This window comes from Equus quagga, chromosome 16, assembly GCF_021613505.1.
Source record: "Equus quagga isolate Etosha38 chromosome 16, UCLA_HA_Equagga_1.0, whole genome shotgun sequence".
Taxonomy (NCBI): Eukaryota; Metazoa; Chordata; class Mammalia; order Perissodactyla; family Equidae; genus Equus; species Equus quagga.
In genome coordinates this window covers 45,913,042-45,935,366 of record NC_060282.1, presented here as the reverse complement: position 1 = coordinate 45,935,366, position 22,325 = coordinate 45,913,042, and the positions used below count along the sequence as shown (strand labels likewise).

General features: G+C 36.2%; 2 protein-coding genes across 2 annotated transcripts in view; one reads left to right on the top strand and one right to left on the bottom strand.

Moving 5' to 3' along the window:
• The window catches only part of NECAB1 (N-terminal EF-hand calcium binding protein 1), a 171,389-nt gene extending 151,495 nt beyond the window's left edge, over nt 1-19,894 (top strand). The window contains exons 10-13 of the mRNA XM_046641574.1: nt 6,208-6,320; nt 12,875-12,952; nt 14,305-14,396; nt 18,440-19,894. Of these exons, the coding sequence (XP_046497530.1) occupies nt 6,208-6,320; nt 12,875-12,952; nt 14,305-14,396; nt 18,440-18,468 (312 nt within the window). The 3' untranslated portion in view covers nt 18,469-19,894. The remainder of the gene's footprint in view (nt 1-6,207; nt 6,321-12,874; nt 12,953-14,304; nt 14,397-18,439) is intronic.
• Nucleotides 19,895-20,020: 126 nt separating this feature from the next.
• C16H8orf88 (chromosome 16 C8orf88 homolog) overlaps nt 20,021-22,325 on the bottom strand; it is a 34,055-nt gene continuing 31,750 nt past the window's right edge. Inside the window, exon 6 of the mRNA XM_046641575.1 lies at nt 20,021-22,121. Coding sequence (XP_046497531.1) covers nt 22,098-22,121 — 24 coding nt within the window. The 3' untranslated portion in view covers nt 20,021-22,097. The remainder of the gene's footprint in view (nt 22,122-22,325) is intronic.

Below are 22,325 nucleotides of genomic sequence, written 5' to 3'. Positions count from 1 at the left end.
ACATACATAATTCATTTACACTCACATTAGCCTCAGGAAGTGGTGCTTTTATTAGCCCCATCTTACAGATAAAGAAATGAAGGTGTAGAAAGGTTGAAACACCACCACTAAACACACACTTCTCCCCACACTGTCACACTCCAGCTCTGGTATTTGCTGCACTTCTGAGTACTAAAGTAGAGTTGCTCTCGGCTAGCGAGGTTGTGAGCTAACAGAGAACGCCATCTCATGAGATTTCCTACCATGAGAGCAGAGCAGATTATCAGGTAGGCTTATTTAAGTACGCAGCAAAAGTCCTGAACCCTAGCAGCAGCCATATCTAGTTTTTTTGGGATAGGAGCCATTACATAACAATGAGTTTAGGATATGATTTCTTTTTTTAAGTCCATTTTTTTCTTCTGCCCAGAGTAAGAGAAGTAATGTTTATTGAGTATCTATCATGGGCAAGATCTGTACATACACTGTTCCATTTAATCCTCCCACTATTCCAATTTTATGTATCAGAAGACTTAAGATGATAAAGATTATGTAACTTGCTCAAGACTACATGGCTAGTAAAAGTGAAGCCAATTCTTTTAAATCAACACTTCTTGCTCTTAAAGGAGAAAGAAGAAAGGAAAGAGGACAAGATGATGGAGATAGATAAAAGAGTAACAATTTTGCAGTGCTCTAGAGTTTTCAGGACCACCTCACATCCCTTTCTGGAATGGACAGTGTATAAATAAAATTTATTAAAGGAATTTTAAGAATAGTCAGTGGTTAAAAGCAAAAGCATCTTGTTTGTTCCACAAATAACTTGATCACCAACTATGTGCCAGGCCTTGAGGGAGATAAGGTTGTGACTATCATAGGCTAGAAGATGGACCAGAAGGAAATATAGACAATTAAATAAGGATCAACAATAAAATGTGATGAGGATTACTATAGGAAAGTATAAATTTTCACAGCAAGGGAATACAACCTAATTTAGGAGGCCAGAAAATGCTTCCAGAACAATACAATATTTAAAATGAAATCAAAAAGAATAAGTAGGAGTTTTAAAAAATATTTATGTGTCTTTTACAATATTGAGTTCTAACATTGCACTAAAAGAACACTAAGGTGCTATACAGGAATATTAAAATGTTCCAAATGATTTATAACAAGCATGCCATAAAGACAGCAACCTCAGGAATTCACAGTTTTATTCTTGCTATAATGAAATAGGAAAGAAATGTACATTAGGGATAAACCTAGATCTAAAGTCCAAGACTATGACTTTATGACTCATTGAAAATTTGTGGATAATTTATTATCTTCTAGCTGTCAAGTACTAAGCATTGAGTATGAATCATTGAAAAGTTAATATGATTTTTGAAAGGAATCACTCCAACCAGACCACACCTCCTGGATCTGTCCAAGTGTATTGATCCACCCGAATCCTTTCTGCCTGGTGTCATTGTTTGCCTCGTGTGGCGCTTCTTCTCAAATGACTGTTGGAAAAAGATGATGATTTTCCAGATATTTTCTACATTCAAAAGGAGCTTTTAAAAAGTCAATATAATTTTAAACAAACTTTGTTCACATTCTGGTGCTTCTCAAAAACTAACTTTTCTGGAGCACATTATTGTATACACTGGAAAAGTTATCATACAGTAGTTTACAAATATAATATCTTTTTCTGCCTTTCTACTCATATCAAACCTGTGAATAATGTTTTGTGAAGTAAATCAACTCTTGCCATACAATCTTATATGTTTTACAGGCTATTGTCAACAAAAACGTCAGGGACTATCAAAACACAGTCTTGCTTTGCAATAGCTGTTAAGAGATTCAATGAGAGCACACAAGAAAGGCTGTGATATTAATGAAGACATGCTTGGGACACAACTGTAAATGGAGCAAATAGAGCCAGACAACATGAAACAAATTAGTTGCATTTAAAACATTTCTGTCTCCAGTGATTAAAACTGAAAGTTTTTGAAGTAAAAAAGATCCAAAGAATCAAAGGCAGATGTTGCTATAACCTAATGTCACTGGCAAATACTCTTCTGTAAACTTGGATTAACCCTTCATACTTAGCACTTATCAGCCCAAGAAATCCCAAATATTCTGCTATAAATGATAAAGGCTATACTACCCCTTTCACAGCAAAGAAACAAAAGTGTACACTATTATATTCCACCATGAAAGAATGCTCTGGGTTGGCTATTCCCACCATGGAATCTCAGATTTCAGTAAGAATCACAGGCTATATATTTGACACAAGAGACATATAAAAATATCATGAAGATATTAGGACTCTTTGCCCACCTCTCCCATACCCCACATCCCACAACTTGACCTCACCAGCATAGAAAATTTAAGAATTTTCTTTGGATCTCAGAGAGTTGACCTTAAATTAACCAAGATTTTTAAAGCTCCACTTGTTACAATAGTCAAAAATGTGGGCAAGTTATCTGGGCCTCGTAAATTGATTTCTTTGTGTAAATATCTGAGGAAAGGAGAAAAGAGACATGTCTTATTTGGGTTGCAAAGTAAATTTAATTTTTCCAGATCCTATTGACATCCATTTGTATAAGTGAATGAATCAATTAGCTATTGCTATATAACAAACTACCCAAAATCGAGTGGTTTCAACCACAATTCTGCAGGTAGGCAATTTAGGGTGGGATCAACTGGGCGGTTCTTACAGTCCCAACTGGCTTCTGTTAGGCATCTGTGGTCAGCTGCATGCCAGCTTTGCTGATCTTGGCTTGTATGAATCCATTGACTCAGCTCTGTTCTATGCGGTCTTTAATCCTCCAGCACAGGGGTTGGCAAACTATAGCCTACTGCCTGTTTTTATATATAAAGTTTTATTAGAACACAGCCACACCCATTTACTAATTGTCTATGGCTGCTCTCACATTAAAACAGATTTGAGTAGTTGTGACAGGAACTATATGGCTTGCAAAGCCTAAAATATTTACCATATTTTTATTTACATAAAAAGTTTGCTGACCTCTGTTTTCACAGGGCTTGTTCACATGACAATCTCAGGGATCCAAGAGAAAGAGTGGAAACTCACAGGCCTCTTGGGACTTAAACTTGCAACAGGCACACTGTCACTTCTGCCACATTCTGTTGGCCAAAGCAAGTTAGAAGGCCAGCCCAGATCCAAGGGAATGGAAGTAAAATCCATGTCTTGATGGAAGAAACTGAAAAGTCACATTTCAAAGGGTATAGTGAAGGGTTGTGGTCATATTTGCAGTCTACCCCACAGGATCACATAAGCATTGCCTTCAGACTAAAAGAATTATGGTGGAATAAGTGGATATATTTACATATCACCTGAGTCATTGTTAATCACAGATACCTGATCAAGAAGTCCCTGCAGATTTCTGTCAAAAAGACATGTCAGGAATTATTTTAACTTTATAGTAATAATAATTACTTTACATAATAATAATAATTTTAACTTTAATAATAATAACTCTAACTCTTAGTTATTGACATTAAAACCAGTTCCTGGGAGAGTCATACAGGAGGGTGGTGTTTTCATTACACGACCTTAGCAGATAATTACAGACTTGTATCTACTGATTCTTGATCCCTGATACTGAAGGGAAATAAAGCTCAATTAAAATTACTGAACTCATTAAGGTTACGGGAAGAAATAGACCCAAAATGTAGAATGGGCTATGGGAAGAAATAGACCCAAAATGTAGAATGATTTCAACATAATAAAAATGTGTTCCTTGCCCAGCAAACCATCTACACAACGATTCAGGAACACGGGCTTCTCTCACCTGTGGCTCTGCCATTCCTAAGGCAGTTCTTCATCCTACTGACAGAAAATGGAAAGAGAATGTGGAGGAGGTTCACATCCCTCTTGAAAGTCTTTTTCAAAAGCAGTACACAGCACTTCTACTCATGTTCTGTTGGTGAGAACTCATTAGTTGGCTACATCTAACTGCAAGGGACGATGGAATATGCAGTTTAGCTGTGTACCTAGAAAGAAGAAAGAAATAGATTTTCCTGAACAGCTTGGAATCTCTGCCACAGTCTACCTTCTGGTCATCAAATATTTATTTGCATCCTTCTCTTCATATATATAGAATGCACTCACAGACCCCTTCACAAGGGAGACCACCCAAAGTCTCCTCCAGTTACTCCTTCTAGCTCAAAATCCAGGATCCCTGAATGATATGCAGTCTTCTCTGTAAGGCCAGAATGTAGTCCCTTGAGGTCTGACACACTTATGAATAAAAAGGAGGTAAGTTATCTCTATCCTCCCCCCCACCTAAACAGATAAAATATTACAATGATAAAACTGGGCCAGGATAAATGCCATAAAAACTACCATTCAGAAAAGGGATGAATAGGAAACACAGCATTCGCTGGTTCATTGCAACGATGAATTCATGCTGGGAAGCTATTTGTCAATGAAGGAAGTTTCGTGATTAGCCATGGGATCTCCATTTTGGGAGGAATTCTGTTGTCCATTGTTCTTTTGAGAGTTTCTTCTGGGTGCGTTATCCTCCATGACCACATCTGAAACAGCCTGTTGGAGAATATTACCCTCTTGCGTGTTATGCAGTATTCACAGCCTGCTTCCTGCTTGTGTGAGTTTGGGGTCCCAAACATTATTTTAAGATTTAAATAGTCAAAGGATTTTAAGACTGAAATCAAGATTTATTTGGCAATATAGTCCTGTCAAAAATGTAGTAGAATTCTGATCAATTTACATATAGTCGGTTTCATGTGCTAATAGTCATACCTAAAATTACTCCTTAGACATAGTTTTCAGGCCTTGTTTATTTCTTTAAAACTCTGTGAAGATAAGAATTCTATCTTGATCCATTACTGTATACCCAGAATCCAGCACTTAGTATTTACTTGTAGGAACACAAAGTAGGGACATTTGTTGAACATATAAAATTCCTAACATAATACCTATAATATAATTGACATTCAACAATTGGTAGCTATTAACATGAAGTGAGAAACTCATTGGAATAGGAGACAGCAAACCAGAGACTTAATTGTAGTTCTACCACTACATAGCTGGGTAATGTTGCACAAGTCATTTTCCTCATTTTCCAAATCGTCCTCACGTTGTTGTTTTGCACTTTTATAATTCACGCCTCAATCCTTACTTGTTTTGCACTTTTATGCTTCACTGCCAACCCTTGATGAGGAAAGAACGAATCTTGAGATCAAAATACCATGAGAAGCCCATAGGCAGATGTTTAGGAAAGTCTTCAGACCATGGGTGCTGTAACAGTAGTAGGATTTGTTACAAGAAGCAGTTGGCATTCAACCCAGTGTGGTTCATTAAACACAGGTTCCATCTAATGCTGTGAGATTTTGAGTGGGGCCTATTGTGGGTAGTTATTACATTTGAGAACCCTGTGATGGTTAATGTACCTTTGGAAATGCATCAATGAACACATTTTTTTGAAATTTGTTTGTTTTTAATGATATTCACAATATGTCTGTCACAGAATATCCAAGGAGAAGCTGGAGCTGTGTACTGTGCACAATAGGACTTCTCTTTAAAATTTGGTGACTCTAGGCCAGTGATCCCAAACCTGGCTGCACATTAGAGTCACTTGGGAAATTTTTTATAAATAAAGTGCCTGGACCCCACTCCCAGAGATTCTGATATAAATGCAATCTTAAAACCTCCCCAGGAGCCAGCCCCATGGCCTAGTGGTTAAGTTCGTGCGCTCCGCTTCAGCGGCCCAGGGTTTCACCTGTTTGGATCCTGGGTGCAGACTTGGCACTGCTCCTCAGGCCACGCTGAGGCGGCATCCCACATGCCACAACTAGAAGGACCCACAACTAAAATATACAACTATGTACTGGGGGACTTGAGGAGAAAAAGCAGAAAAAAAATTGGCAACAGTTGTTAGCTCAGGTGCCAATCTCTTAAAAAAAAAAAAGAACGTTAAAAAATAAAATCAAATGAAAAATAAATAAAACCTTCCCAGTGATTCTAATGGAGAACCACTGCTTTTAAAAGGGAAATGTCATCGTGAAGGACGCTTTCTTCTGTGTTACTAGAGGCAAGAAAAATATCCTGCCTCTACTACCGCTTTTGTACAATGTTATTACTTAGACTAGTCATGGCTTTCCTGGTCATATTTTTAGGGGAGAATTGTTTGCTTTGTGAGGAAGGACAGGATGGACAGCAGGGGGTTGGCAGTAACACTCCTCCCTTCCTCATCCTTGCCTCCACAGCACATCATGCTTGTGCAGCGTCAGATGTCTGTGATAGAAGAGGACTTGGAAGAATTCCAGCTTTCTCTGAAACACTATGTAGAGAGTGCTTCCTCCCAAAGTGGATGCTTGCGGTAAGTACTCCTGCACATGCACCTTAGAGAAAGGTAGATCGGGAAGACAGCCATTTTAGACTCCTCACATAAAGTTTTGCTGACCATTCCAACCCTCTGGGAGATGCATTTTGTAGAGATTAATGGGATGTTTTCTCTCTCTCTTTTATTTTGTGAGGAAGATTCACCCTGAGCTAACATCTATTGTCAATCCTCCTCTTTTTTAGCTTGAGGAAGATTAGCCCTGAGCTAACATCTGTGCTGGTCTTCCTCCACTTTATATGTGGGATGCCTCCACAGCATGGCTGATGAGTGGAGTAAGTCCACACCCCAGATCCCAACCCACAAACCTGGGCTGCAGAAGCAGAATGTGTGGAACTTTAACCACTCAGCCACAGGTGGCCCCAGGGTGTTTTCTCTTTTATTCTTGGGTTCTGTGCAGATTTGATCATTAGGGGCACCAAGGGAAATTAATTGGAGAGAACAATTTGAATGAGAAGAGGAATTTCAAATAGACTGAAATTCCCCCTTTTCCATCCAGGCAGACCCACACTCAGATTTAAAATCATCTCTGGTAGATGAGGCCCCAACTCCAGTGCATCTAGTTCTGATTGCTCCCTTGGCAGCATGCCCTACGGCCGAATAATCATTTCAACCATTATAAAATTGTGCCATCTCTGAAGTCTTGATTGCAGACCTTGGTCATTTAAAAAAAAATTCTTTCATGACCACTTCAGCTCAGACTTCTATTGTATCTCTTATACTAAAATATACTAACTATTCATTTTCAGTTTCTCCACTCTAAGTGGTCCAATAAACAGCTACAAGAATAATTTTCCAGAAACAACTATCATAGAATTTCCTTAATCAGAAGGCTGTAGTAACTTTGTGATGAGCATCTTATCAAATGCTAGATGTTTATCCTGACCCTACGATTATCCTACCAACAGACCCCAGGGATCCACAGCACTGCTGCCACTTGTTCCACCTCACTGAGTACCATGCCTCAGCAGTGCCCAGCTGACTTTTTCTTTCCAGCATAATCTGTGCCTTAGACCTGGCCACTCTCCTTCCCAGGAATGTGCACCCAGCTGCAGGTCTCTGCCAGTCCATGCTCTACCTCAAGTCCAAAGCCGAGCCCCAAACTCGTATGCTTCGGGAAAACTGCCACAACCAAATCTACCCCTACCTTGGGAGTTATTTAAACTGCATTTCATAATGCTCTTCAAATGTTGCTTTGGGAAAGCTTTGTACATGTGTGTGTGCACGCACGCGCACGTAGCACACATAGAAACACATACTTCATGTCTCTGAGTGCTTTGGTATTCCAGTAATTAGTTAGTTACATTTTATTCATATTTCAGCAGAATACTTCCCCAGCTAAAAAGTCTGGCTCTGGAATGAAACATGGGATTGTTATACTAGCTTTGTTTGGGGGAAAGACCCTAATGGCTCTAAGCCTCAGTTTCCTCATCAAGAACCTCATGAAATGGTTGTGAGAATTAACTGAATGCTCAGCACACTGCCTCCCACTCACTGAGGCCCAGTAAACGTGAGCTGGGGTTACTGGTGCATTTACTATTGCTTCCTGGTTGTCTGGCGGCTGATGTTGTCTCTAGAGTATAACAGGACTTGCTCAGTGCCATTGATGTCAAACAGCTCCCGGTCTTCCCTAAGTGTAGTGCCTTTGTAACAGGGACACAGGGGATTTTGTGCTTCCTTTCTTGTTGTTGTTGTTCTACTTCACAACAGGCTCAAAAGGGCAAAAATCAAAATCCCATTTTAGTCCTTTTAAATCAATGCCTTAAGAGAAATTTGTTGAAGTGAGAGTAAATGTAGTTTTAAAAAGCCTATTCATTTAAAAATAAAACTGAATATTTAGAAAACACAAAAAGAATTTCTCTCTATATATCATCTACAGTGTAAACTACAGAAAGCAGAGCTCAGTAAACTTTTTTTAATTGCAGAATAATAGACATACAATATCCTATCAGTTTCAGATGTACATCAGAGAATCTCCAAACATGGATGGAAAATATGTGGAACACACATTATGCCTGTGTGCCTGTATAAATCCAGTTGTACCAGTTAATCGAATTCAACTTTCTATCTGTATCACTTGATGAACAATCCAGATAGGTCACTCATGCCATCAGTCATGCTCCAGTGCACCCGGCACGATTGCCTAGTGCTGAGCTGATGAAATAAAGCTGTGTGAATTATCCGAGTTTTGCAGTTTCTTCTTCTCCCATAATGTTTGGCTCAGCCTCACCTTGGTTAGATAGGAAATGCTGCCATGACATAAAGTAGAAATTAAGGATTTCCTAAATTAGGCATTTGTATCCATTTTTTTATTTAATCTTCAGTGCAATCTTCAGTGGTGTGTATTACATCCAGTTTAGGAGGAAATACACTTGGATGGGTTAAACAACTTGCTTAAGTTTGTCTGACTCCAAAACCCATGTTTAATCTTTCTTACCAAAACTTTGTCATCCTTGAATTAGAGTTTCCTGGGCTTTTCTGTGGTTAACCAGGAGTAGAATGGACAAGATCCCTCCTGTTTCAATTACAAGGTCTTATTTTCCTAAATTTAGGCCACTGAGTTAGAGAGGCCTTTGCTCTCTAGGTATTTGCATAGGGACTCGGAGGTTTGGGGGCTGACAGAGGCTTTGTCAGAGTAGTCAATCAATTGAGTTTTAAAATGAGTTAGTGAAAAACTCAAGCAGATCAATTCTGTGACACATATATAACACACATGCACACATGCACACACACACGTGCATGCCCGCACACACATTGTTTGATGCTTTTTGCTATTTTGTAATTATGAAGCCTCATTAATCCCTGTGTTTGGCGTGGAAAGGTACCAAGTGAATATATGTGGTGTACACAGTGTGTTCTCAAAACCATGCTAATACCAGAGAAGGTGAGAATAGTTTCTGCTTTGAAGGATCTTAGAATCCAGTTGGGAAAATTCATGAGCAATTAAAGCCATATTCATAGCCTAAAATTTCACAGCCGCTAAGGAGAATAAAATGATTTCTAAGTTACTCTCAGCTATGAAATTTTAGAATTTGTGTGTGTTCTGAACTCAATGTCATGGGCCTAGGGAACATGAATGTGGCACTGGATTATAAGAATCGACCTGAGACTTGTACCATGGCCAAAGGAACATCCTTAAGAACTAATGATACCTATGGCACATTGAACCATGAATCATTTAGCAGCATTTTTATATAGATGAAATAAATTAGTGGCTGGAGCTTGGTGTGGAGAAATGTGGAGACTGTCCCTCCTGGTGTGCCTTTTCTCCAGTGGTTAGGCTCTATGACAAGGTAGGGCATGTGGGGAAAGGAGGAAGCCAAGAGGAAAGGAGACTTTTGTCCATGATGAACCAGTTGCCTTAGGTAAGATCTTTAACCCCAACTGTTCTTCAGCCACATCCTTTTCCCCTAGAAGCCATTTGACATTTTCTAATTGCTGGAAATATTCAAGGTCTCTGGGAGCTCAAGGCTGAAGTTTTTAGTGACTGCATGCAGCGACAGCTTAGCCAAAGAACTCTTGCTTCAGCCAGTGAGTGTTAAGTGTTATGGGAAGTGTGAACACATTGAGGAAGAAGACTGAAGGTATTTAGGTTAGTAGAGTCACATAGGAACAGCTCAGAGGTGTGCCACATGATTCTGTTTGTAAATAATTGAAAGCTAATCATTCAAGCCCTAAGCCTTTTTAACTGAAATATTGCTGACAGAAATATGTCTAGAAATTACTTCATAATTAACTTTTCTACAGTATCATCATTGCATATTTATCATTATCTGTATTGTACAGTCTCAAATAGAAATGTCCTTAAATGTCATTGCTATGTATTGTTTGGTTTTGCCCTTAACTGAAAGCATCCACTCTGTAGAACAATTCTGGTTAGCATTTTCACCCATGTCCTTTGAGACAAAATCTGCACTGGTCTCTTTCAGTTCTGCCATCTGGCTTTTTACCAGCTAACCTACAGTCAGGAAGACTATACCAACAAGCCGTCCTCTCATGTCTGAGCCTAAGGATGCAAACATTACCCAGAAGCCCTTGCTTCCAAGCATATTTCCCTTGGCATCTCATTGGCCCAACTCAAGTCTCATGGTTATTCCTGACTTCAGGGGAGGTTAGGAAACAAGTATCTAGCAGAAAGAAGTGAGGTTGTGAGCACTGACTGGTACATTGAATATACTGCAAACTAAGTGCTGGCAGGGTTCTGTTAGAAAGAGGGGAGTAACAGTTGGGGAGGCAACAGACAGAGTCTGCCACATGACGCGCAGAGTGACTGTGCAGGTAAGATGACTTAATCCATGGGAGATGCATAGGTCAGGCCCTGGAACAGAGCAACACAGTTAACAATCATCACCATTGTTATTAATGCATATAGTAATATAACTATGATTATCATCATTATTGGCTTGCTGATTCTCATTGTTTTCAGATATGTCTGTTTTTCCCTCACTTTCTTTTCCCTCCTGTGCCTTTTACTTCTGTCATGCTTCTCAGTTTTTGACACCATAAGGCTTAGCTTTCATAACTACTCACCCAGTGAAAATGCTTTCTTTTTAGCTATTGAGCTAATTAAACACACACACAATATGCCAAGTACTGGGCTAAGCATTCTATGTGCAACACCTTATTTAATCCTCATAGTACTGTTGTCACCATTTTACAGATAAGGAAAATGAGGTTAAGTACTGGGCCCAAGGTGACAAATCTAGTAAGTGGTAGATGAAGGTAAGCCTGTTAGGCCATACTTCAAAGCACTATCTTATCACACTGTGATATCTTCTTCAATCCTTCAAAAGCTTAAGAATTATGCTAAAATTTTGTGATTTTCTTATGGTCTTATGGGTAGTCTGGAAAATGGAAGGTTCAGGTAGCAGGATAAGTGGGTATTTAATGTGATAAGTAGTACAAATGAATTAGTTTGTAGAAGGCAGTTCATGAAGAACCTAAAATGCTAGCCTGAGTATTTTAAACTTTATCCTAAAAAAAAGAGTCAGGGATTGAAATTTGTCCATTACATTATCAGGTTATGTTTGAAGATTACAGACCCTTTGAGACTATGATGGAAGCTATGGATTCTCTTCCTAGAAAAAAATAAATACACACTTTAATTTGCAGCTCATTTCTGGATTTCAAGGAAGCCCCCGCAAAAGCCTATCCATGAACTCCTGGGATCAGAAAATCTCCAATTTCACTTTCTATTCAATTCCCTTTGATTCTATTATAAACTTTTTCCCCAGAAAATCTGAAATTGAGCTAACAGTGTTTGCTGCATCATACTTAATGAAACAAGCTAGATAAACAACTTTATGAAAAATACTAAACTATTTACAGGCAAAGAGCTAAAGGAAAAAACTATTAAAATTTCTGTGTGTAGTTACTACCACCTGCTGGTCATGCTTAGGTAAATCATAAATCTACATTTGGCTTGGCTATTATACTGATACATGTTATTCTCTATTAAATCAATATCTTTTGTTTTTCTAACCTCTTATTTTGATTTCTAATCTCAATATATTGTGAAACAGGCTGAATAAGCTGGACTTGTGGAATTAACTTTTTAAAGGCATCTTTATATTTGTGTTCCATTCTCCTAACTTAAGTTTATGAATCTGTCCCCTACTCCTTTCTTTCTACCTTAATTTGGATCTTCATCACTCATCTAAGTGATTTCGCCACCTTTCTAGCTTTTATTCTTGCATTGTACTGTTCTCCATAGGATACTTCACACCACCATCAGAAAGATCTTTCAAAACCATGACACTGTTCCTGCTTTAAATCTTTCAGTGGTTCTTCATTGCTACAGGATTAAATCCAGCCTTCACCTCAACTTGTCTTTTCAACCACCACCCATTTCAACCCTCCAAAACATACCATATTGGCTTTAGCCATTCTCAGGCTAATCAAAGGGCCTGAAGAAACAAATTTGTGTTCCCTAAATTGGAAAAGCTATTAAAAAAATTATGGCCAGAATGCAGACTCTCAAACTTGATCTGGACAGAAAGTTGAGAGGGGTGTGTGTGTGTGTGTAAAAGAGAAAGGAGAGGACCACTGGGCAAACTAGGAGTCAGCTGTATAGCAGGAGTGAGGTCCAGGTGACTAAGATGGCTTACAGCAGGACCCCAAATAAAAGCTGTCAATCCAGGGAATAGGGATAAGGCCAAGAGTTTGGGAAGAGCTATGGAGGTTGACAGGATCAATCCAAAGAGCTACACTTGAGGGCAAGGACGGTGGCACACAAATTTTTCTGAACCATAGCACAGCAGATACTCAATAAATCTTTCTGAATGAATAAATGAAATATTACAAAAGTTATATTTGTGATGTCTATAATAACCTGAGACAGTCTTCATGATGCAAAACAGAAACCTAAAAAATTGTGTCAGACAGACATATTGAAGTAATCAATTCTTGACAAAACTTTCAATTTTCATGCAGGCATAAGACTGTTTCATACCATCTATAGAGATTATTAGAAAAATTAGTTTGCTTCTTGTCTTTAATTTCCTGTAGCTAATTATGCATTTTATACATTTCAGTATTTCTATACAGAAGCTTACAAATGAATCTCGCTACATGATTTATGAGTTCTGGGAGAACAGTAGTGTGTGGAATAGGTAAGTTATCAGCAGGCCTTTTTTTTTTTTTTGGTTATTTTGCCAGGGAGGTGGCAATATTACATGAAGTAATTTTAGGACTTGGAGGAAAAGCCCCATTCCCTTTACCTCACCTTAAAACCTGTCCCATTTGCTCATTTTCCTAAATCCCACAATTTTAGGAATTTATTTCATGGATTAGAAACCACTTTTCTCTTGAAGCACAAATACTTTTGGTAATGATCCCACCGTAAATATTACCATTTTACTGATACTTTTTGGTAAGAAGATTTAGACATGGGTCATGAGTGTCTAAGGTGGGGCGGTGGGAGGAACAAAGGACATGGAAAAGCAGGGATGAGAAAAAAATTTACTTCCTAATTTTTCATAAGCTCTGCAGTTATTACTTTATTTTACAATAAAACTATATATAATGGTTAAGATCAGCACAGTTCAACAACTTTTCTAAATGTCTTTAAACAGTGCAAATAAAAGGGAAATTCAAGACACTGGAAAAAATTAAAAACAAGTCAACTTCTCTTGGTAATCATTTTATAATGTATATCAAATCATCATGTTGTACACTTTGAATATATATAACTATATTTGTCAATTTTCCTCGATAGAGTTAAAAAACTAACTTCTTTGAAGTTTAATAAGTAACAAATATATAATTAGAAAAATAGGATGAATGAAATTTTTGCTAATCTGTGATTATATAAATAGTTGTAGTTGGTTTCAAATGGCACAGAGAATATAGCTCTCCAATAAGCCCATATTTAGGGTGTTAAATATGGTAATGGAAGTAACAGAATACCTGGAAATTTAGTTGATATGTACTTCACCTAAAAGTTTTATTTTTGTGGCTATTTTAAGGTACTTTGTGCTATAATGCATAATGACACCAATAGAATTTCAGGCACGATGGAGCTTTAAAGGCAACTTATTCAACTCTGTGCTTCCAGGCCTACACTTGAAGACAGATGACTTTTTCTTCCTTGTTACTCTGTAGGGATGGAAATTCTATAGTCTCTCTTCTTAGCTATCCTGTTTCTTAAACATACCAACAGCCAAGATAGTCTCCCTTCTGTTTAAACTTCTTGCCACAATTAAAGCTTATCTCCTTTTGTTTTATCTTCTAAAGAGAATTAATGTTCTCCTGTTTCTAAAAATATTTTTTTAATATTTCTGATAATTGTTAAATTCCTCGAGTCTTTTTAAGACTAAACAACCATAAAAAGAAGTCTGTATTCAGGCACTTAATCCAAATCATCCAAACCCTTGCCATCTTGACTGAATTTGAACTCTGCTGTACTCTACTTAGCAAGATTGTAATAAAAATGCACAGCTTTAACTTATAATTATTTATACAGCCACCTTCAGACGAGTTATAGCAAGACATTTCAAAGAAGTAACGTGGATTTCTTGGAAACTCCAGAACTCACATCCACTATGCTAGTTCCTGGTAATTATCCTGGGTTCACAATGCTTCTATGTGCTTTTGTATTGTCTTTCACTTTTTAAAAGTTAGTATGTACTCCCCCCCCCACTTTATCAATGGTGCTCTATTATTTCTTTATAGATCTTAAAATTTGAGAGTGGGTGGAGGAAATAAGATCTATATATTCTATCATCTTTAGTCTTTAGTTGACCCGTATTCCTGGTTATATTAAACCTAATGTTAGTCATTTGCTGGTCACCTTCAAAATTGTAACAAATTCGAAGTACAAGTCAAATCATGATATTTCAAAAAATTATTCAAATACTTTACCACATTATAATTCAGTGTATTGAATAAAATTTGAGATGTGACCCATAGACTGGAGATTAGATTTATGTTAGAAATAATTTTATTATAATAACTGCTAAATTATTATTTGTAATTGGGGGAAAGGAGAATGGAAAGAGAAATTTGAAATGAAATTGTCTAAGAAGTCTGGCCTAGCCAAAGCTTATTTAAGATAATTGAGAATGAAAATTCATTTGTTCATCTACCCACCAATTACCAATTAAACATGTGTTTATGAGTGTTAATATGTGCTAGGCACTGTGGTTACTGGGGTGCTTAGCCTGTCTACTAGCACTGATTGAGCTCCAATTTTGAACAAGCATTGTGTTGGGAGCTAGAAATGGTACAAAGTAAAAATGCAGTTCCTACCCATAAAATGCTCTCTGTCCAGTAGGAAAGACAGATGTTTGCAGGAAAAAAAGCAAGCTCAGGGGATAACATAGTAGTTATTAGAATCATAATGTGCTATCTGGATTTAGAGAAGCGATTGCTTCTTTGTTTTTAATGAGGAGATGATCCTTGAGCTGGACCTTAAGAGACGAGATTTGGACAATAAAGATGGAGAAGGGTACTTCCGTAGAAGTACATCGTTGACACAAACAAATGCAAGAAATGCTAAATGCGCTTGACCAATTGGTGCAAAGGGTCTGACTAAAGCATAAGGCTTGTATATAGTACATGTGGAGAGAGGAGAGAGTATGAAATGAGGTTGAAAATGTCATAATGAAGAGTTTGAACTTTCTTGCAGTAATATGGAATCATTAAAGATTTTTGAAAGGGATAGTGAATGCTCTAAATAGTAGTATCTGTGTTGGGAGGGAGAAAGGTGGATGTCAGGGAGAGGAGAGAGATTGGTCAGGCAGGGCAATAATCTAGGCTAGGAAAAAAAAAGTCATCTGAACCAGGAGCTGCCCAGAGAGTTCCCTGCAAAAGCAGTTTTCAGGAGTTAACCACAGCAAAATGAGGGCTGAAGCTTAGGATTGTTGAGAAAGTGTATAGGTAAGAACAAAATATCTAACAGAAGCCTGGGAAAACGCCTTTATTTAAAAGCTTCAGAGAGAAAAGCCTCTTTGTTAAAGAGACTGAGGAGAAGCAATCAGAGGTAGGAGAATCATAGTAGTAGAGTATCAAGGAAACCAAGAGGAGTAAAAATGCAAGGAACTGTACTCCTCTGGGACCTATGTAGTAGAGCATGACTAAAGAGAATGGGACTGAAAATTGGATTTGACAAGAAGGTCAGTGTCCAAGGGAACAGTTTTAATAAAGTGCCAGGAATTTAAAATTGGGGTAGATTTTGATGGATTGGGGAAAAATGTAAAGTGAAAAAGTAAATTCTGAAATTGAACCTAGGTGACAAGATGGGAGAGATCAGGTGTGACTGCTTTCAATTGGCTGACTCTTAAGAGTTTCAGCCTGAGCTCTAGTTATGTATTTACTTAGATCTTAAGGACAGGTTTGTCTGGCCTAAAAATGGTAGACTTGTAAAATTTCTCTCGCTCTATATCTCAGACTTAAATCCTTAAATAAGAAAGCCATGAATATGGTTGAAATTTCTTGTGATTCACAGTTTGACTCATGCAGTTTAAATTAGGATGCACTATAGCTTCAGGAAAATTGCAGGTAAGTGTGGTAGCACAGGTTGTTAAGGAAGAGACTTCAATGACTGCCTTGAATTTACCCAAAAAAGTTTTAGCTCAACTATTATACCAGACTTGAACAGTCTGTTATAAATGGGAAGAAAAGAACTAGAACATAACTTCTGTAAATATGACGGCTGCAGGCTTCAGGCATAGAATACAGGAAAGGAAGATCCACATCTTATTTATCTTCACATCCCCTACACTAATGCAGTATTAGTATAGTGTATGGCACAAGGAAACAAATATTTCCTAAATGAAGGAATGAATAAGGACTTTGATGTCATCATAAACACCAGTGGTATTCAGTCATGACAATTTCCCAAGAAGTCCTGACACTTGTAGATTTTGTGTCCGCCATCATAGTGATTTTCAACTGTCCTTATCTTGAAACTGATTCAACAATGTAGAAGCAAAGGAGGAAGCTTGTTCTTTTACTGGTGTTTTGAATTTTTCCAGGACAGAAAACACTTAACAAGAATACAATAGAAAGAGTACAGAAAGGGAGGCTAATGAGTTAATAGGAAAAATTACCATAGCAAGACTAGGTCATTTATAGTAACTTGATTGATTTTTCTGGCCCAACTTTACTTCATCTTGGATTAACTTTCTATGCAATATTAGTGTCACTGTTACATGCATTATATTATTCTTTCAGAGAATTTCATAATTTAGAGAGAAAAACTGAGCATAAATAAAACTGGATCAATTCTTGTACTCCGAGCTCTAATTCAATACAATTTCATACCTTTTAATTGCTACCTTATTTTACATTAATCTTCATATCACATCTAATTTCAACAATAACTACTGGAATTTGACAGAACACAAAGGAAAGTTAGGCTTGATTTCTAACACAATTTTTTAAACCTACCTCAAATAAGATTTTAACATCTATTGGGGCATCCTACTCTATTTTAAAGTTAAAGTTTCATAATTGCAACAGCAGACACACCTCCCTAAACAAGAAGCTGAATTAGCTTATAAATATTACTTACAGTTTTAATGGTCATATGACTTCTAATATTTTTAATAACTAGTTTTGTGCATTTTGTGTGTTATACAATTATAAAGGCTAAAAATAACAAAAACGTTTTAGCTGCACATATTTAGACCTAAAATTAAAATCTGAAAGGAAAAAGCTATTATATTTAGAAACAGGATGAGTAGGTTTGTATTTCTAATTTAGCTCACAAATTATGATTTCTAATGAGATTGCCTTTTTGAAGATTCCTAAGTGGTTCACCTAAGACACATCTTAAGAAATAAAGCAATTAAGCCAGTCTGCACCCAGATATGAAACTACAAACCAAAATACATTCCTGTGAAATCTCAAATGTAAAAATCATTCAGATGAGGCATACTGGAATATGGCAGCCTAAGCCCATTACCCATCATAAACCACCCAGACAAAAAGAGTATGAGAATTCAGTCTGTGGAGCAGAATATCCCTTGGCGAAGGGGAAAGGCCTATCTATGGTTATGGGAAAAGAAGATACACAAGAAAGTAAGATCCTATTGATAGTGTATTATTTAAACAGCTTTGAAAACAAATTTTAATCCTTTCCATTTGTCTGTGTGTCACAGCATTCCACCAATGTTACTTCTTTGCCATAGTTTCTCTTTGGGTTATTTATATTCACTGGGGAAAATAATTTCCAATTTTATAGTATGTACTAAAAAAAATATTATTGAAAACAGATCCACTTGCTTATACCCAATCTTTCTGAAATCAGTATGTAATGTTATGTTTCCAAACTACTGCCAGTACGGAGGTAGATTAAAACACTACATGATTTATCTTCAGGGCATTTATAATCGTATTGCCAAAACAAGGTTTATTCATGTATAACAAAATTCCTACTTAGACTATGACCAGGTACCAGAAGAGATGGTACAAATAACAACGGCATAGGAAGCGTTCAATATTGGCTCAAATAGTCAGGAGATAGTGACTAGAAAGATAAGTAATTCTGCAGATTAAAGATGGGGGAACAGTCTCTTTAAGAATGATTCGCAACTTGAACTTAACTAGCCTGAAAGTTACTTTTGTTATTTAAAAGATTGTTTCTCTCTTTTCAGCTTCATGGTGGATCCTGAACAACAACTAGATGTTCCTAGACATTTTTCTTGGGTTCCAAGTGCAAAACAAGTATTATCTAAAATGTGAATTAAAAAGTTCTCTATAGTTATTCATCTGCTCTATACTTTTAATATATTTACTCTAAGATGTGTATTCTTCTAAAATGTCTTCTGTAACTTTACCTTTCATGTGAATTTTAGCTCAATTTTCAAAGTTCACTATTATTCTCAATATTTGCTGTTTTGCTACATTGTAACCTAAAACCCTTTAGTCACAAAATCCTAATATGTGAAAACAGTGTACATGTAAAGAAGCAAAATTGTGAAAAAGAAATTGTTATGATAAGGAAAAATTTAACGTGGGAACTTTTAGATTATTCATAGGACAGCTTTTGTAGATGTGTCATAAACTATAAAGGTTAAAGCAATGTTTTTCTGATTTTTACCTAACTGATTTTCTATGAGTTTATTCTTCAATAATGCCTACTCCATTTCCAACGTGTGATCCTATGACTATTTACTTTACATTACTTAAAAAGTTAATACATGATCCAATATGACTGGTGTCCTTATATGCAGAGAGAGAAACAGCAGGGATACACATACACGAAGAAAAAGCCACGTGAGGACACAGTAAGAAAGTGGTCAAGTGTAAGCCAAGGAGAGAGGTCTCAGGAAAAATCAACCCTGATAGCACCTTGACCTTGGACTTCTAGTCTCTAGAGCTGTGAGAAAATAAATTCCTATTGTTTAAGCTAAAAAACAATACATGAACCTAAAACAACCTTGGATGTAACCTATAGAATCTCTATCCATCTGTCAGGTTATAAACTGGTTTTTCACAGTGAACAATTCTGTGATAGGTAGGGTACGATTTAGTAAGGTAGCACCATTATATCATTTATTAGCATTATAATTCCCTGTATGTAAGTTAAACAAATCAGGGAGAGAGAGAGTTTTACTTTGAGAAAATTTGGTTCAAATTTTATGGCATATCATCCAGAGAGGATAGAGGTGATCCAGAGGGTTAACTTTTCTTATGAAAAAGACACTTGCATTTAAATAACAATTTCAAAATACTTTGAAAACAAAATTTTAACCTGAGTGAACAAAGAATAAATATATAACAAGCATAAAACTTTAGGGAAGTAATAAAATAGTAGGGAAGTACTGGACAGAAAACATCCATCTTCCAGTTTCACCACTAGAATGACTACAATCCTAGTTTCGCCAGAACAACTAAAACTATGTACCTTATATACTCTGCTGTACACGCTCATAAATCTTTTTAATAAAATCTACTCTGATGATAAACACTGTTAATGAAAATACAATGCATATACAATTTGTTACCATATTATTCTCTAGTCCAAATTCCTTTGAAACCACGTTTTCCAGGAAAAATGTGAAGTAAATTTCTCCTGTCTTTTTACTGTTTGAAAACTCAGAAGAAAGGAAAGCTTGAACTAAAATTTTATTTTTTAAATATAAAATCTGACCTAAAATATTTTCTAGAACTAATTTATGGAATATTAACTTTTATCAATACTTTCATATAAGCTCCAGCCCCATTCAAACTAAATAAAATTATTTTTTTCATAGCTTCTACTAGACATAGATAGTAAATTTTGACACATATATACACACACACATCTGTGTCTCTGGTGATTTCTAAAGATGACAAACACTATGAAACAACACCTGGCTCAACTCTTTTAATTTGTATATAAAGCAAAGAACAACATTAATGGAGATATACAATGATTATTCAAACAAGCTATACATATGTACAAAGGCAAATAGATAATAAAATAGTCTTTGTAGTCTCATTCTGATTATATACTGTAAGAAAGGATCAAAAGACTTTGAAACCTAGGGGACTTTTGACATACAAACTCTTCTTGAAAATGGTTATAAATAATTTTGAAAGTAAAAATTATAGCCAATCAAAACTGTTCTGGCCAGTCCATTTCAAGTATCAGATTCAGAAATTACATCAAGTCTTTCAGGTACTGGGCAATTTCCAAAGCAGCATGGTGGTATGACTTTGAAAGGTTCTGCCCTCAGTAAGAGTGCTAAGTGGAAGGGCTCTTTAGGTTCCCAATTGGAATAGGTTCTATCATTTTTTTAAACCAGAATCAAAAGACCTTGAGGATAGGAATTATATGGCAATTCTGACCCCAGCTTTAAAACGTTTTTTTTATTGAGATGACCCTAGATCTAAAATTATACATATATTTTTGTGTATGTGTGTGGGAATGTGTATATTCACAAACATACATAGACTGCAACTTATAATGTAAAGGGAAAATAGGGCAAAAAATAAATGAAAAAATTGGGCCCTAAGTATAAATATCGCATTTGAAAGTAACCATTAAATTTATGGTTAATGAAGTTTTCTTTTCTGTTTAAAAAACAATCTATTTTTCCTGAGAACAAAGTAATGAAGAGTAGAGTACTAAAAGACCAAGCTGGGAAACCTACCATAGACTAAAGCTTCAATCTGGGTAATAAGCCCAAAGACCAGTGAGGGAAAATGTGCTAGCTTTAGGAGTTCAGAATTCAGCTTAAGATAAACTTCCTCTCAAATGATGGTCTTGAATGCCTTGCCAACAGACCCAGAGATCTGAGAGAATCTGAGAGAACAGAAGTAGAGAGAGTTTACACTTACCTTTTATATCAGCAATTTTTTTTGACACTGTGCTGGAAGAATTTTTTTTTTTTATAACAGTAACATCCAGAGCGACAAAGTGCAGGAGATTTATTGTATAAAATTTCTAGGAGCTAAAAGTTTAAACCCAAAAATTCTTCATCCATCCATGTTCTTGTTATAAGAAATTATAGAATTGAAACTTAATGCACCTCAATTATTTGCAAATGCCTAAATTCTTCCTCTTTTGGAAATAAAAATACCAGTTTTACTTTGCAGTTGTTCAACTTCTACAGTTCACGTGGTCTGATTAGTAACACACGTAGCAGCTATTTTTCACCTTCAGTTTCATTCACTACTATTGTTTCCAAATTGTCAATCTCTGCTAGTAATAATGAATCTTAGACAATGTTATTATCAAAAAACTAGAGATCAATCATGTATTTGAAAAGAAATGCCTATTAAAATATTCTCCCTTCTGTCATTGAGAACTATGCATTGAACATCCTGAATTGTTCTAAGCCTCTGAAAAGATTATAAAGATCCTTTCAAGTGCTAATGAAATCAGTGGGAAATAGAACAAAAGCAACTTTAGAAGCAACAAGAAATTATGTACCATATATACATCGTAGCAAATACTTTATATTTGAAAATCTTTACAGCTTACATTTCCATTCCATTATTACAAGTGATGAAAAACAAAAAATTGCAAGTAGCATGCAAATTTTAAATACACAGTCTTCCCACTTCACTAACCAAATTCTTACTTTCCAGTGTTACTTCCCAATTTATGCAGGAAACTGCCTGCAAAGTTGAAACTGATTATAAAATTCTTTGTAGTTTAAAATATCTCTCATTTTAGGAGAAACCAAATACCCATCAAAATTAAAAATAAATTGAATTGTCACAGTTCGTTACAGTTATTGTTACTAGATCCACTTCATTTGTAGGTGTCCAAAATATAAAACGAATAATTCTTTATCTTCAAATTCATCTGTTCTTAAAATGCTACTTAAAATTTTGGTTGTTTTCCTGTAATACAGAAAAAAGTTAATATATCAATTAGATTGAATAAATAGTTTTTACTAATTAGTTTATCAAACTGAATATTGTGACACTACTAAGTGTTTACAAATCTAAATGCATGTTACTATAGAAACTATTAAAGTAACTGAAATGTGTCAAATAAAAGTTTTTCCATGTTTAATAAAACATAGGTAATTCATTTTTAAATAT